This window comes from Colius striatus, chromosome Z, assembly GCF_028858725.1.
Source record: "Colius striatus isolate bColStr4 chromosome Z, bColStr4.1.hap1, whole genome shotgun sequence".
Lineage (NCBI taxonomy): Eukaryota > Metazoa > Chordata > Aves > Coliiformes > Coliidae > Colius > Colius striatus.
Genome location: NC_084790.1, coordinates 6,540,669 through 6,555,668, shown reverse-complemented (window position 1 = coordinate 6,555,668; position 15,000 = coordinate 6,540,669). Strand labels below are relative to the sequence as shown.

Here is a 15,000-nt window from a genome sequence, read left to right as displayed (position 1 = left end):
TAAATAACTGCCTGCTACCCCTCTGCTAAACCAGCAAAAGTCTCATGTACAGTGGAAGCCTTTTACAGGTTTGAGAGAGAAGGCAAGGTCTTTGATAATATTTTTGTACACCAGAGAGTGTTTATGTATCACACCTCTGAATCCTGCCTAAGTTAGCGAAGGAGGAAAATCCTTTTGTTTGCACTCAAAGACAGCTTGAGTGTGCTCAAACTGTCAAATGCTGTAGCCTGTTCCTCTGTGAGGAATATGATGTACTTCACACATTTTCTTTATAGAAATATTAATATAAAGCTCCAATATTTACATGCAGTATTTGAGTAAGAGGAGAAATGTCGAACCATTACACAGAACAGATTGTAGATTTTCCTACAGAAAATTGTGTTACTGACGGAATGAATAATAAATAATATCGTTTCCATCACATCCGGGAAAAACATACCGTGTATGTCATAGGGTGACTGTCAAAAACTTGGATCATTTTTTGAGAGATTCAGTTGCTAATGTTGGATGTTGGGTGGTGGGTTTATAATTAACATGCTCTGTCAGAATAAAAGAAGGCAAGAATTTAGGCAAGAGTGAAAAATTTATTCGAAATCTAAAGAAATGTTAATAATACTCATTTGCAAGTAGTCATGAGGCCTCAATGTTTGAAATCGGAGCTACAGCACATTATGTAGAAGCCACGAAATAGCTAATATTTCTTAAAATACTGAAAATTGAGATTGGCAAGCCAAATTGCTAATTGTTCAAATGACTAAGAAGCCATTTTAATAAAAAAGTAAACATTTCAAACAAAAGTGAAAGACCTCCATTGAAGTAACAGTGTGCTCACTCTTAAATACTAAAATGCTAACAAAGTACCACTATTTCTGTGTCTTGGTTATAAGTTGAGAGTCACAGCAGAAGACAGAAATACTGTAAAATTTGTAAAAATATTAAGAACCCCTGAGACAGTTACCTCAGTCTCATTGGTCATTAATACATTCTGATTTTGTTTAAAGAAGATCCACGTTTTCCCCTTTCCTGTCTTGTATATTCCTCAGGTCTATTGTGTTGTTGCTGTGATTCAAAATCTGCTCTGCAAAATTTTGTGCAAAGGGCTGAACTTAGAAGTTTGTGTGCAAGTCTGGAAAGTTAAAAAAAAAAATTAAAAAATCAAGCAAGCCATTGTAAAAATAGAAACATTAAAGCAATCTGTTATGCTTCTTGTTTACAACTCATCTGACATTAGACTACTGAGGATTATCACATGTAACAATTATATTTTGATTAGGATAGAGATATGTACAAAAGTACTGAAATATTTCTGTTCCTACAAGAGAGGAAGGTACTTTGTGATTTAATTTCCAAAATATTATGTAAATTTAAAATGTCACAAAATGTATAATTTAAATTCACTTCTGTTTGTTTTGCAGTGTTAATACTTATTACAGTTAAGAGCACATTACTCTCCCAAACTTCTAACCTTCAGAGAAGAAGGGGAGAGAGAAAACTGTTACTGGCTTTCTGACAATGGCAGGGAGTGTGTTAAACCAGTGTAAAATTCAATTAAACTGTCTAGCCAGGTTTTTGAAGCTGAAATGCAGACCCTTTCAGTTAAGCTTCTTATTTTCCTGTGACCGACACCGGTGGATACTGTGTTATGCCAAAACCAACAGGCTGTAAAGCACCTTGTTTCATGCTCCTAGCTGATCAATATTTTTATTTTCCAGGCTTGCCCAGAAATATGGAGGCAGTATCACCTAACAGTAAGTAGAAACACCTTTTTTATTTTCTTCTACACCCAACCTATTTACTCTTCTGTGAACTGCTGACCATAAAATATAGACAAGCATCTTCTGTGAGAAGATAATAAACATCTGAAGAGTTTTTGAACTGGAGAATGCAATGAAACACTGTCACTATTTTTTAAACATCTTTAGAACTTTAGATTTCATTTTAGTATTGTAATCATTAAATGAGTTGCCTTCCAGCACTCTCTCCTCTCAATGACACATTTACACTTATAAAGAGGGTTAAATTTTAAGTTAAGATGCATAGCAGAAACAATAATCCCATCTTCAGATATCCCAGATGCTGATAATTAATCACTGTGTGTGACAAAGCTTTCTTTCTAAATAAGTAAAATAAATCTCAGCTAAAGTGTAGATGTTAATTTCAGCAAAATACACTTTATAAACTTTTACAGTTAATTTCTAATTGGTGAGGATAGAGCTGTAACTTCTTCTTTGGCCTGCATTAGTTGATCTTTAATCACTGAAACAAGAAAATAAAACTTTGTTCCTCAAAACTAATACAAAATGCATATAAATTTTGCTAACATTGGAACCTGGAACAGTACATATCTGGTTTAGGCAGTATTTAATGGAATTGGTATTACAGATGCTGAATACATTAATTTATAAAATTATTATACTTAAAAACACCTTTAAAGGATTTTTGCTGTTCATCTGCATCTTTACTGTCATTGCTATCCAGAGTAGTGTCGTAGATATTTAGCTCTTGCAGATAATTAATCACTGCTGTCTGCTCAAAACAAAGTAGAAAAGTTTGTCCACTACTTTTTTTAATGGGTCTTTGATATGGGCTTTTTCTTTTGAGCAATAAATGAGATGTGCTTTATAGTTTGTTGCCTCCACCTTTTCATGGTAGTGGAAAGCTCTTTTTTTTTTCTGGTTTTGCTTCTAAATTCAATGAATAGGAGAAATTTATGCTTAAAACCTCTTGCTTGTGTTTTCTGCATAATGATTTTGAAACAAAGATCTGCCTTGGAAATCCTCCACCCTTTCTGAGCATTTACTTTTATTTTTAATAGGATTGGTGTAGACATTTTTTTAAAAACACTATGAGGAAAGAGTGCATCCACTGAGTATTTTTGTTTGCTTTTCTTAAAATTGCATGAAGGAAAAAAAAGGTAAATACTGTCTTTCATAATGATCCCTAAGGGTGTATGTGAATATGATTTCTGAAATGTTTATGATATTTGGAATCTAATAATCAGATACTAGGTGCAGTAATAAGTTGCGTTCTCTCTTTTACTGAGGTAAAAGGTTTAATTTAATTTTAGTCTTACCTGATGCTGAAAATTCCTCAAACAGTGAATTGCAATCAACATGTAGATAATATTTATTTTTGTAAAAAAGAGTATATGAGCTTAAGCCTGGCCAGCTGGTTACTAGGATAGAATTTGAGGTATCTGAGGTAGAAAATTTTGTCTGCAAATTTGGTAGAAAAATGTTCGGGGTTTACACTTCAGATAGTGTACATTTCTCAACATTTCTCAAAACAAGTTCTTGTTAGAAAATGCAGAAGTTACAAATACTAGTGTATTGTTAAAAGTACCCATTTGGAAATTCTTCATACATTTTAGGGGTATTTTGAAATGTGGTCAAATATGGGCACTCAAAGATAAATTGACATTGAGTCAGACCCTGGTAAGTGAGAAATAATTTTTTATTTTGCAGTGAAATGCAAATTATCTACAAGTAATCCACATTTCTGATACATAGGAAATGCTTTGCACATCTCTGGTTTTTGCATGGGAAGACTCATTTTGACTCAAAGTTACATTTGTAGTCAGATTAAGCCCAGAATTTACACGTTTGGCTGTTAAAAGACATGCTTGATCTTTAAAATACGTTATACCTCAAGAAACTGCATTAACTGAATTGTTTAAATGATTGAGTCCCAGCTCTTATTGTTCCATTTAAATATTCTTTTTTGCACCTGAAGCAGAAGTAAACAGTGTTCTCACAAGAATTGAAATTTCTGTGTTAGGATTGCGTGTAATTTCTTTTTCTATATATGTATTTATAGAATAGTAACAAAAAAAGTCAAGATCTGTTACTCTTCAATCAGCGTAGCAGCATTTCACTATAGAAACTGGTTTATAATTTTCCTAATTTATAAATAAAAATTTCTGTGCAAACAGGGTAACAATGTAAAGAAAAAATAATGGAAGTTTTCTAAAAAGTATTGTCATGGTTGTTGCGACGCTGCAGAGGCTGCCTGATTATTATCAAACATGCTAAGGCCACAGTGAGTTTTTCCTGTGCTTTTGCCATGGATACAACCACTGGATTTAAATTGATTTTGGTAAATTGATCATGAGTGTCACACATGCAGGTACATATTCGAATAAATAAAACAAGGCTTTCAGGTTTGTAATAAAAGGCTGTTTTTATAACGTTGCTTACAGACAACCATTACAAAGTTTGTCTAAATGTTTTGCATTATAGAAAGTATTCTTAGTTAATTACTGTGAATGCTTGTGAAAAAAGACACAGCCTTCCACCTTTCTCTTTTGTGAAGCTTTTGGTGATTTTATTCATTATCTGGCTCTTTCCTAAGAGATGGACTGCCATCTATTGACTCCTTGAAGCCCCTGCACAGAAACATGGATTGACTAGAACAATGACTAAATAATAAATCCATTCTGCTGTTATGGATGGTGGTAGGGTTTTGTTTACATTAGCTCTGGTGACAAATTTTGGCACATTACAAATAATTTATTGTATGGGCATAAACGTCTTATTCCAACATTATTTCTTGCTGTCAGTGCAAGAAATCTTGTGAGCAGTTGAAATGGGAAAAAAAAAGGATTATAAGCAGGATATTTTAATTTGCCTTTTGATAGAAAAAAGATTACCATATTGTATTCAATGAAGCTTAAATTTAAAGGCTCTATGATAATCAAAGCTTTATAAGTGGGTGAAGTTAGTTTCTTTAAACTTGTTCTTTCAACTCTGTTAACTAAAATTATTCTGAAAAAAACCAATCAAAGTCAGCAGAACGATCCAATTCCTGCTGTGGTTTAAAATAATATTCAATAACCTCTTTAAGATAGTGATTTAAAACTTCTACAAATCATTTTCATCATGCTTGCTCTCTGTGCATTTCTCCTATTTCAGAAAAGAGAAATTATGTTTGTCAAAACATATTTTAAGTTTTTCTTCATATAGATATCTATTTGCTATAAATAGGTTGATTTTGATACCCACTTTCATTTGTCAAAGGGTTTATTATTTTCAATTCAAATAATACACAAGGACTTCATTTGCAAGTACGGGACAAACAGTTTCAATCATAGCTTACTGCAGTGTAAATAATAATACATATATCTTTTCTAGGAGAAGGCATTCAAGGTCTTGTCAAGCTCTTTGTTCTAGATTTTGAGGAAGCTTAGCTTACAACTGTCTTCCTAAAGCCAGATACTCCACAAACCCAGATAAATATGATGTGTACTCCAAAGAACATGCCATCACATCCCCTTTTCATCTTCAGGGTGTTGGGGGTGCTTGTGCTTTTTCATCCTCAGAATGCTGGGCCGTGTTTCATTCCCTTTTTCTTCTTGTTTTGGATTTCAGCTGTAAAGGTAGAGACATTTATTAAATATTTCATTCTAAAGTGGAGGTCAGTTTATAGTCTAATTAAAAAAAAAAAGTCAACAGTGGAAAAACTTGTGAGATTAAGGCACCCTAGGGTTTTTATTCATTTGGTACAGTTTTGCAGTTTATACTTAAAAAAATACAATAGCGTCCCTCTGAGTTGGGTCTGCTACCTGCTTGCATGGCTGCACGTCCAGTGTCAGATCCCATTTTATGGAGGAACAATCCCACTGCGTCGCAGGCTCAGCGGTTCGGTGTGGGGTCTGCGACGGAGCGTTGTGAGGCGCACAGCCCTTCTCCCTGAGAATGGGAACTGCCATGAGTGGTAACAGCTCAAGGCTTCAAGTGGGCAGCAGGATGGGAGCTGAGCTTCCAAGGAGACACCATGCCATGGAAGGAACCTGTTTGCATTCTGTACACGAATCAGCAGATGGGACCTCGGGTCTAGACCCACTTCCATCCCGTAGGTCGTCCTGTGGCTTTGCACTCAACAGATGACATCACTGAAGAATAGAGTGGAAATGTATTTTCAACACGTAGCAACCCATGTTTTGCACCAGGCCTGAAGCTGCACCTCTTCCGTGCGAGTCCCCATGAGGTGTAACTCAAACCTCTTCTGCACAAAGGTGCTGGTGGGGGTACCCAGGAGACGTGCAAATGGCCCTCTTGGTTTTTCTATATAAAATGGTGTATGTGCTGGCTGTGTAGGTCTCCTAATGTATGCCTCGCTGCTTCATTGTTCAGGGGGATGTGTGGTGTACAGAAACAAATGTAGCCAGTCTGGCTCAGGAACACAATGTGGATATAATAAACAAATAGGAATCAATGTTGCCCGTACTAATATCTTCTTCAGTAAATATCTACAGAGTAATGAAATTCTGTCTCTAAAATGGGCAGCATTCAATTTTTCTAATGTGTTTCGTGATGTAGATGCATATATGAAAACACAAATCCTGCTTGGATTAGGTGTTTTCTTTCCATAGGGATTGCTTATTTTTAATAGCCTCTTCCTGCCCCTGAACTGCCCTGGCCGTAAGGACTCTTTCCTCCATCCCCTGCCTTCACCAGTCTCATTATATTAAAGCTCCTAGGCCAAGATGGCCACCAACAGAGTTTTAGAACCATCAGAATTTTTAACTAGCAGAAGCTATCATTTAACATGCTTTTTGACAATTTGTTAATCTTACTTTTAATCCACTTGCATAAAAGAAGGTGAACCAGGAATTGGCTGTTTGGGCCTCTGTGCGTAAAAGACATGAAGGGACAATGCATCTTTTGTGTTTAAATTTTGCGCTCGGATTTCTTTGTGTGCATTATTAAAATTCCTCATGGCCTGACACTTTTTTTCAGAAATGAAAATGTAAGCAGTGTTGCTTAGAGTCAATCTGTATCCTTTAAAACGTGACTTTCAGAAAGACAAAATTCAAAGTACGACTCTGGTAAGAAATATTTAAGCTTGAGAAAGGGAGAGAGAGCATTTAGTTTCCAGAGAGGTTTTGTGTGGTTAGGGAAAGGATGGATTTTGAAGTATTTTCCAGAGAAGATTAAGCCTGACTTCCCTGTGCACAGGGATGGGGCTGCTGCGGTGAACGCGACTGCCGCGTCAGCTCCTCTGGTCTCTGTGTGACGCAAAGCTGCGCACCACGACATCACCGCATTCATGCTAAATATTTCAGCCCTGCACCAGTTTCGATCCAGTCATTTTAAGGTTATTTCTGTTAGCTCTGGTAAAAACATCACTTTGTTTATGCGATTGACACTGGCTTTTTCCATCTTGTGGGATCACGGAGCTGACCCTTGTGTGCCAACACTTCAGTAGCTATTGGTGGGACATTTCATAGGGAAGGCAACCTAGAATTCACGGGGAAGGCAACCTAGAATTTTCAGGAATATGAATTTAGGGTAAGAATGAGTCTTCCTCCGATGGATTGTGGGGAAGCAGGAGCACCTGGAGTGTGATGGTGTCCCCACACATGCTTTTTGGGGCTTAGCTTCATGAAGATTTCATATTCTCTGAAAATCTGTGCAAGCCTCTAGCCAGGGGAGGAGATAGGGCAGATCTTGGACAACAGTTGGCAGATTTTTGGGTTTTTTAATTACCTATTTGCATGGTTCAAGCTTGAGCCCTACTGTTCTTGCAAGAGCCATTCTGTGACAGAGATACTTCTGAACTGTCTGCCTGACCTGCACAGTTATTCTAGAGAAAATAAGTATATTAGAGGTGGTTTGGTATGCTGTCTAGAGGGTCTTTTGGATTGTATTTTACGTTGTTCTTGTTCTCCCCTACTATTCATAATTCTTCATTATTCTCTTTCAGGTTTCAGTTATTTTTGAGGCTGTTAAGAAACCTAAACCCAAAATCTTCCTCTATTGCAAAGAAATCGGGTTTTTTTCACAAAAGACAGTATTCTTTCTGATGTGATTTTTTTTTTACAGAAAGCAAAGAGAATTTGAGATCCTGAAATAAGTGTAAATTCATGAGTACAAATCATATGCTATAGCTTTCCAGACAAAAGCAAGCTAGATAGAGTTTTTCCCAATTTTTACTTGAAAACTGTATTTAAAATACTACAGGAAAAAAAAAGAAGTAGCTGTAGTAGTTCTGTATAAATATGTAACATCTACAAAACATACTGTTTAGTTTTGTCTTTTTATGGAAACGTTGGGTTTTAACTAACCCTAGCCAGTTGTGAGTACCAAATAATGGGCAGGGGGAATGACAGTTAAGCTGAAAGAGAAACTTCAAACTAGACATCTGTAAAATGCCAGCATGTCTTTGTGCTTGCACTTTCTTTCCTGGGAGGAAGTGATAGTGTCTTGGTAGCTATTTACTACAGAGGATAGTTGATCCTAGTTGATACCTACTTTGGCAACCTGAGATTGTGATAATTACCTCAGGTCAACCTCTGGCTCTTGTCAGGCTGGACCAGAGAGGTACAGACCACTGCACAGACCTGAGGGGCCATTTGGGGTGGGTATTGTAACCTTCTAGCATCACAGTCATGAGCTGCCACTTACTCAATCGTGTAAGCACAGTAGAAAGCATGCCTGCTTCTCTAACATCTATCTGTCTCGTGCCTTTCCCCATCTGTCTCCCCAGAAAATAAAGCAAAAGGGTTACATTGAGGGTTAAAGACTGATTACATCTTGACCAGAAATTGCGTTTTGATATATTTCTGGAAGCAGACTGGGACTATGGAGAGATAAAAAGCTTGACTGACTGAAACAAGTAATTTCCATTTCTCTGATTTTGGGGTTCCAAATAACCTCCTCAAAGTGCTTGCCTTTGAGAAGTGGCATCCTTCAGACTATCCCTCACTTCGATATCCACGTTGTTATTATTTAAGGAACTCTGTGTTTTCTGCCAAAACCATATATTTTAGGCCTTTAGGGGGAAAACGAAAAGAGCAGAGGATGGAAAAACAAAAGGGTGTGGAAAATAATATATTTTAATATTCTGAAGGTTTCAATCTATGGTTAGCTAACCCCTGCATGCTCTGGAAGCTATTTGTACAGTATTAGGCCTTTTTAAAAGGCTGCGCCAACAATCCTGAAGGCAAGATGTGCTCACGAATGGAGAAAGACCGGAGAGAGCTGGTCCTTTCCACGCAAGTCTGTGAGCAGGAATTGCTCTGTTCTCAACACAGAAACGCAAAATGCTCAACACAGCATTCCTCTGTGCCCAACTCACGCCAAAACTGTTGTGATATGTATTTTTGTCATACACTCAAACCGCTGGATAAGTGGTTAATTGAATAGAGAACAGGATAATCGAGTCATTGCTGAAATGTCTCCCCATCATACACATTAACTGCAGTTCTTTTAAGGGAAAAGATGATCTTTTCCTTAACGCTTGCCACTTTGGTAACTTTTGCACCCTTCTTTCCTTCAGTTGAAAAGGTGAACTTATGCAATCATTTAAATGATTTTCTCTATTTCAGCTATTAACCACCTAAATAAGGAAAATAAATTTTGAAAACTAGAATGAGATCTTGATACATTTAAAAAACAGCCTGGTTTTTGAGGGGGGAGAAAAAAAGGTATTTCTTTGCCCTTTTTCTGAAGTAAATTCTGTATAAGAATATTCACATTAAAGTTCTTGTAGTCCTGAAAATTATTCCTCAGAACTCTCTGTTTTGTTAGAACTTGAAGTCAGTTTCGAAATTCCACAGGAGACCAAAAGTTGTCTGTCATCTGTCAGGCATTTTAAAAGATACAAAAATCACACTTCCAAGTAGGTAGAATAAAGTGTATTTTGGTGCGTTTCCACATTGCAAAGTGGAAAATATGCAAAGGGCCAGTAGAGCATAGATCTCCACTAATTGTTTGCAAGCGTATCCTAACGGCATCTTGCTTGTCAAATGCCCACTCGGTAGCCGCTTTGTGGATTTTGTGCTTTAGTAGCACTGAAGCTGTTGCACTTTATCGTACAAATGCTTTGCATGGTAAAACATCACCGGTATTTAGCAACAGCAGTCCACGAAGCACTGCACTGGCAGCAGCGTATGTGATCGTCCATGTCACTGCCAGACCTGCTAGTTCATCTTGTCAATGATCTGTGTGTTAGGAGCAGCCAGGAGCTCACACCAGTTAGACAGTAACTTTCTGAAGTTATGCTTGATCATGTTAATAATCTACGGATTAGGATTCCCTAAAAGTATTCACTGATTTAATTCCAAGAGGGTCTATCATGTCAATAATATTAATACATCTTGTTGGGTCCTGTCATGTGGATGGGAAAGTTACTATCCCCATGACAGAGTTATCCCGATTTTGATTTCAAATTTTGCAAAATCAAGCATAAAGGGAATTAAAAGGAATCAAAGACCCATGTAAAGTGATGAGTAGCACAGAGCCATATGCTGTTAAGTAGGTACTGTTTTACTGCAGTACTGGCGGAGTCTCAGAGCGGTGGGTGATTTGCATGACACACGCTGTGGCACCCACATATGGCAAAAGAAGAGGACATCCCTTTAGAATTTTTGGCCCCAGGGAGATGAAGTCAGGCCATCAGTTTTAACTTAGCTTTCAATGCTACATTTTAATTAAATTAACGTTTGACAAACGTACCCTAACAACAGTAAGTACGACTCTGAAATGGGCACAAACAACCACCCTCATACTGGACTGCTGTGGGCAGCACCTCACATCGAAGCAGACCATGACACTTCTGCCTTGGCTGGTCTCCTCACCTCTTCCAGAAAGTGCTAAACTTTTACTTGCTCCTCCATATGATATTTTACTCAGTAGCCCAATCCACATCTGGCCTGACGAGGCTGCATTGCTGGTCCTTCCCCAGTGCCAGCAGCCCTGTGTGCAGGGGCATGGCGGAGGTTTTGATTCCCCAGAGACAGGAGGGAGGCAACACCTAGAGGAAAAGGGACTGTTTTTTCAATAGACCAGATGATATATTTGCAAATGACGGATGGTCACTGCCTGGATTCAAAGTTTCTAAGTCAGGATCGAGTCCAAAAGCTGCTAGTCTGGGTTTTTTTCTCCTTTTTGCTTTCTCATCTCAAACTTAACGGTTTCTCTGCCTGTAGAACTATTTGTCTTGTAGCTAATAGAAAGTAATATCAGGTTGTTTCTTGCCTATGCAGTTAATTCTTCTTCTGAAGTGTATTTGTAACTTTCTTTAGCACTTAAAAGAATGGTGAGGGCATGTGCACGAGTGTACACAAACACTGAAGGATTTCTGTGGACTGTGTGATAGCTCTGAAATATCTTCTGCTTTAAAATTAATTGCACCAGATTTGCACGTGATATCCAGTTTCTGTCTGACCTATTTTGATGACAGATAAGATCCTGGTCAAATTAATTCTGCTTTTTTGTTGATGGTGTGAGAAGGGAAAGAGAGGGAAAATAATAGCACCGAGATACGCAAAAGTTGGTTTGAATAAAACAGGTTTGATCAATCGCTTGTTTATGTGATGTGAGAGAGCAGAAAGCTGAAATCTTTTGATCCGTTTCTTAGATGATGTAGGCTATTCAGAAAGTCCCAAGTTATATTAAAATAAAAATTCTACGGAATTGGGGCTGTTGTTTAAAAAACAGATGTGCAAGAAGCACGTGGAAAAGCTTTTGTGCATTAATGGCTGTGTATAGACTGTCACACATTTCTTCAAGGACATATTCTGGATGAGTATCACTTGTGGTAAAGCTGGGTAAAAAATAATTGCAGTATTACTGAATATATATGGTGGAGAATATCTCTTAAATGGAGAACACATGAAAAAAATGAGGAGGAAATTGACAAACATTAACACGCGCAATAAACATGTTGATTATGTAAGGAAAATGCTTCTATAAAATTGTCCATTAGTAAAGGATCTTACAGATTGAAGCCTAGCTGCTGGGAAGTTTAAAGGGAAAAAACCACCTTGAATTATTGTTTATTTATAACATACCCCAGCAAAAACTCACTTCTAACAAACCGATGCACCACTCTTCGGCATCTTGTATCTTCCTGCAGCACTGTGGTTTTTTTGTGTTTCTTTCAGTTTTAGCTGTGATCAAAAATCACCTCAAATCAAGTAGCTAGTAAGAATGGTCCCCTAAGAAAGTTATTTCAAATGTCATACTTCCTCCTTTTGCATCTGATGGTGAAAGGTGATTAGTAGGCAACATAAAGGTTAAAGAGAGAGAGGAGGAGGCAGAAAGGAAGCTGTAAATCATCTGGAATGACAGTAAAAATTAAAACCTTGGGGTTTGTTGGGATCCCCAGTGAATTAGCTAATAAATATAACCATGCTTTAGTTCTGTTCATCTCCTGATTTTACGGGCTTTGCAAATGTTTGTGTTCAGATTAATGTATGAATGTATGTGTAAGTATGCATACGCTTAGTGCACGGGTGTGCGTGCGTGTCGCGCCTGCCCGCCCGCTGCCCGGGCGCCTATAGAGCAGCGTTTGGCCACTCTCCTAATAAACATTCAAATAAAATATACGTGTCCCCATGCACGAGTCTCCTCCTCCTTCCCTGCCTCCTCCCTGCGCACCCACCTCCCCCACCACACTTCAAAGCTTGTGGTCCTTTTTCTATCCTTGTACTAAAAGGTTTCTTTGTAAGCCAGGCCATTTGTCCATCATTGTTTGGGGTCCAAACAGTGGTAAAATACCCTGTCACCGATCCAGAGTGCTGTGAATGGCAGCTTCTCTCCGGACAATTGGCGGTGGTGCCGAGAAATATTCCTGAGAGGATTATTTAACCTTTCAATTTAGGGGGCACAAAGCCTGGCTGATTAATGAACTTTCTGATGGGCGCTGATAAGCGGATCTATTTCTTTATTTCCTCTAAAAGTGATTCCTTCTCCTGTCCCATATTACTATAATCTTAAACATAAAATGTGGCAAATAGATTAAAAAACAGCACTAAAGAGTTTATCTGGCTGGCAAACTGAAGGAGCTAAATTAAAATTGGTAATGAAAGCAGTGGCTGAGCCCTGTATATGGTTTTTAAATGCGCCGTGTATTTTGAAGAGACTTATTCTCCAGCTTGCCTGGTAATGACTGCTTTTGGTGCACAGTCCGGGGCTGGCTTCTGTTATCCCCCCAAAAAAATGAGTTGTGTTATCTGGATGACTGCAGACACATATGCATCCCCCTTTCTCACTGCATGGGCAGACAAGGTCGATAGCATTACAAGGTATTTGTGGCAGTGCTTGTTTCAGTTTTCAGAGCTGCCAGTTTTCAGCCAGATTTGAATTACAAAAGAAGAAGCTGGCATGAAAATTGAAAGGGTTTATCGGCTAGTCTGAAGCCTCATAGCACATTGCTTATTTATGCAGTCCATTTGCACCAGGAAATGTAAAAAGGAAATACATTTTAAAAATAAGGTCATAAAGACCCAGATATGTTTAAGATGGCAAATAAAATATAGATACCTATAATATCTTTCCAGGAAACGATTTCACTTAATGTTGCACATTACTTCGGAGGAGCATTTATGTTACTGTCGTAAATTTGCACATTTGTGTCACTGTATGGATAGTCTCTGGGGATTAAGGAGGAAGTGTTTGCTAACTTACTTTAAAATTAAAATAGAAGAAAGATAGGTTTGTAGTTTGAGAGCTACATCAGAAATAGTTGAAGTTTAATGCACCGTCCTATTTAAATAACGTTTTGCATTCCGTGTAAAATTAGCCATGGACGACTGGAGAGATGCCACCACCATTGGGGAAAATTGGGATGCCTTTTAAACCATGAAGATTTTGAGACATTCAGGGACTGTATTGTTATCCTTACTACCTTGCATATTTTCATTTTCTCTATGAACTTGGGAAATTTTTTTGTTCATTTTTCAGAAAATACTTTAATTAGTATTTTAGGGGTTTTTTTTCTCTTGTAAGAGTATCTAAGGGTTACACTCATTTCTTTTAAACATATAATATTGTATTTTTTGTCTCTTCCTCTAATGTTTTCACATTGTAGGTGCTATTTGCATCTATTTAAAATGCATCATAGAAATGTCTTATTCCTGTAGAAAACGGCCACTTCCCAGTCCTTGTACTGCGGGCTGAACAAGTTGAATTCCTCTTTGTGGGAAAAGCTTTAGTTTTCCACACTCTGCAATCAAAAAATAAGATTTTGTCCATTGATTTTTAATTTAATGTGTATCATGTACTTAAAACAAAACAAATGAAAAGAAATACCCTAAAAGTTATGTTGGATCACCATTTTCTTGGTTATTTCACTGTGTTTTGTTAATACCCAAAAGAGTGGAAAGGACCTTACAAGCCCATTTAGTAAACCCAGTTGCAAGGTGTAATTTGTGGAAAGATGCTGCGGTGCGACCTCCTGTTGGAAGAGCACTGGGTTGGGTTATTTTTTTAGATGCCTGAAAAAAAAATCAGAGATAAAATCTGGCAAACAAGTTATGCTGTTTATCATTTTTTTGGAGTTTTGGGGGTGTTAAAAGTCAAAGTACAAAATTTCTGTGTTTCTCACTTATTAGCATGCATCAAGCTCAGTGTGTTTCTGTCATGAATTTTCATGAGGATTTTTACTACGTAGCATGTGTGGCTTAATGATGCAATCACCTGATAGACTAGGAAGACTCCAAAGGAGACGTTACGGTCTGTTGTGTACATAATACTTGTTTCAAAAATCTGCCTAATTAAGGAATTACCCAATGGAATGCAAGTCTACTGGGTGCATGACATGGTTAAAGAAAATAACAACAACGAAACCCTTTAGTATAATTACGATATTACATGATATCTTATATTGGCAATTTTGAATATAAGGGAATGACGCTAACCTGCCATTGTTTCAGCTGGTATACCAGTAGATTATGATAATTTGTAAAGGGAAAAGAAGTGGGTATTTTTCACTGATAGAGCTGTTCTGACCATTTCCCTGTCCAACTCCAGTCTACAACCCACAGCGCATAATGATTCACTCAATGATCATCTTCCAGGGGCTCAAGAAATTGGTGAAACATCACTGCTAATGAGTTTTACTTGCAGCCTTATGTCTTGTTTGTCTCAGTGAGTTGCACAAAAAACCAGACTCTGTGGGATGCAGAACTTGTGCGTTGGTTGTGATGGGCACGTTGTTGGAAAGGAGTGCCCTGGATCTGCTGTTTGGGTTGTGTAGGTGCCCTCCCACGGTAGT

General features: G+C 37.7%; 1 protein-coding gene across 2 annotated transcripts in view; it reads left to right on the top strand.

The window, feature by feature from the left end:
• ZCCHC7 (zinc finger CCHC-type containing 7) overlaps positions 1 to 15,000 on the top strand; it is a 115,788-nt gene that overhangs the window by 89,381 nt on the left and 11,407 nt on the right. For both annotated transcript variants that reach the window (XM_062018348.1, XM_062018349.1), the window contains one exon: positions 1,713 to 1,748. In XM_062018348.1, coding sequence (XP_061874332.1) covers positions 1,713 to 1,748 — 36 coding nt within the window. The remainder of the gene's footprint in view (positions 1 to 1,712; positions 1,749 to 15,000) is intronic.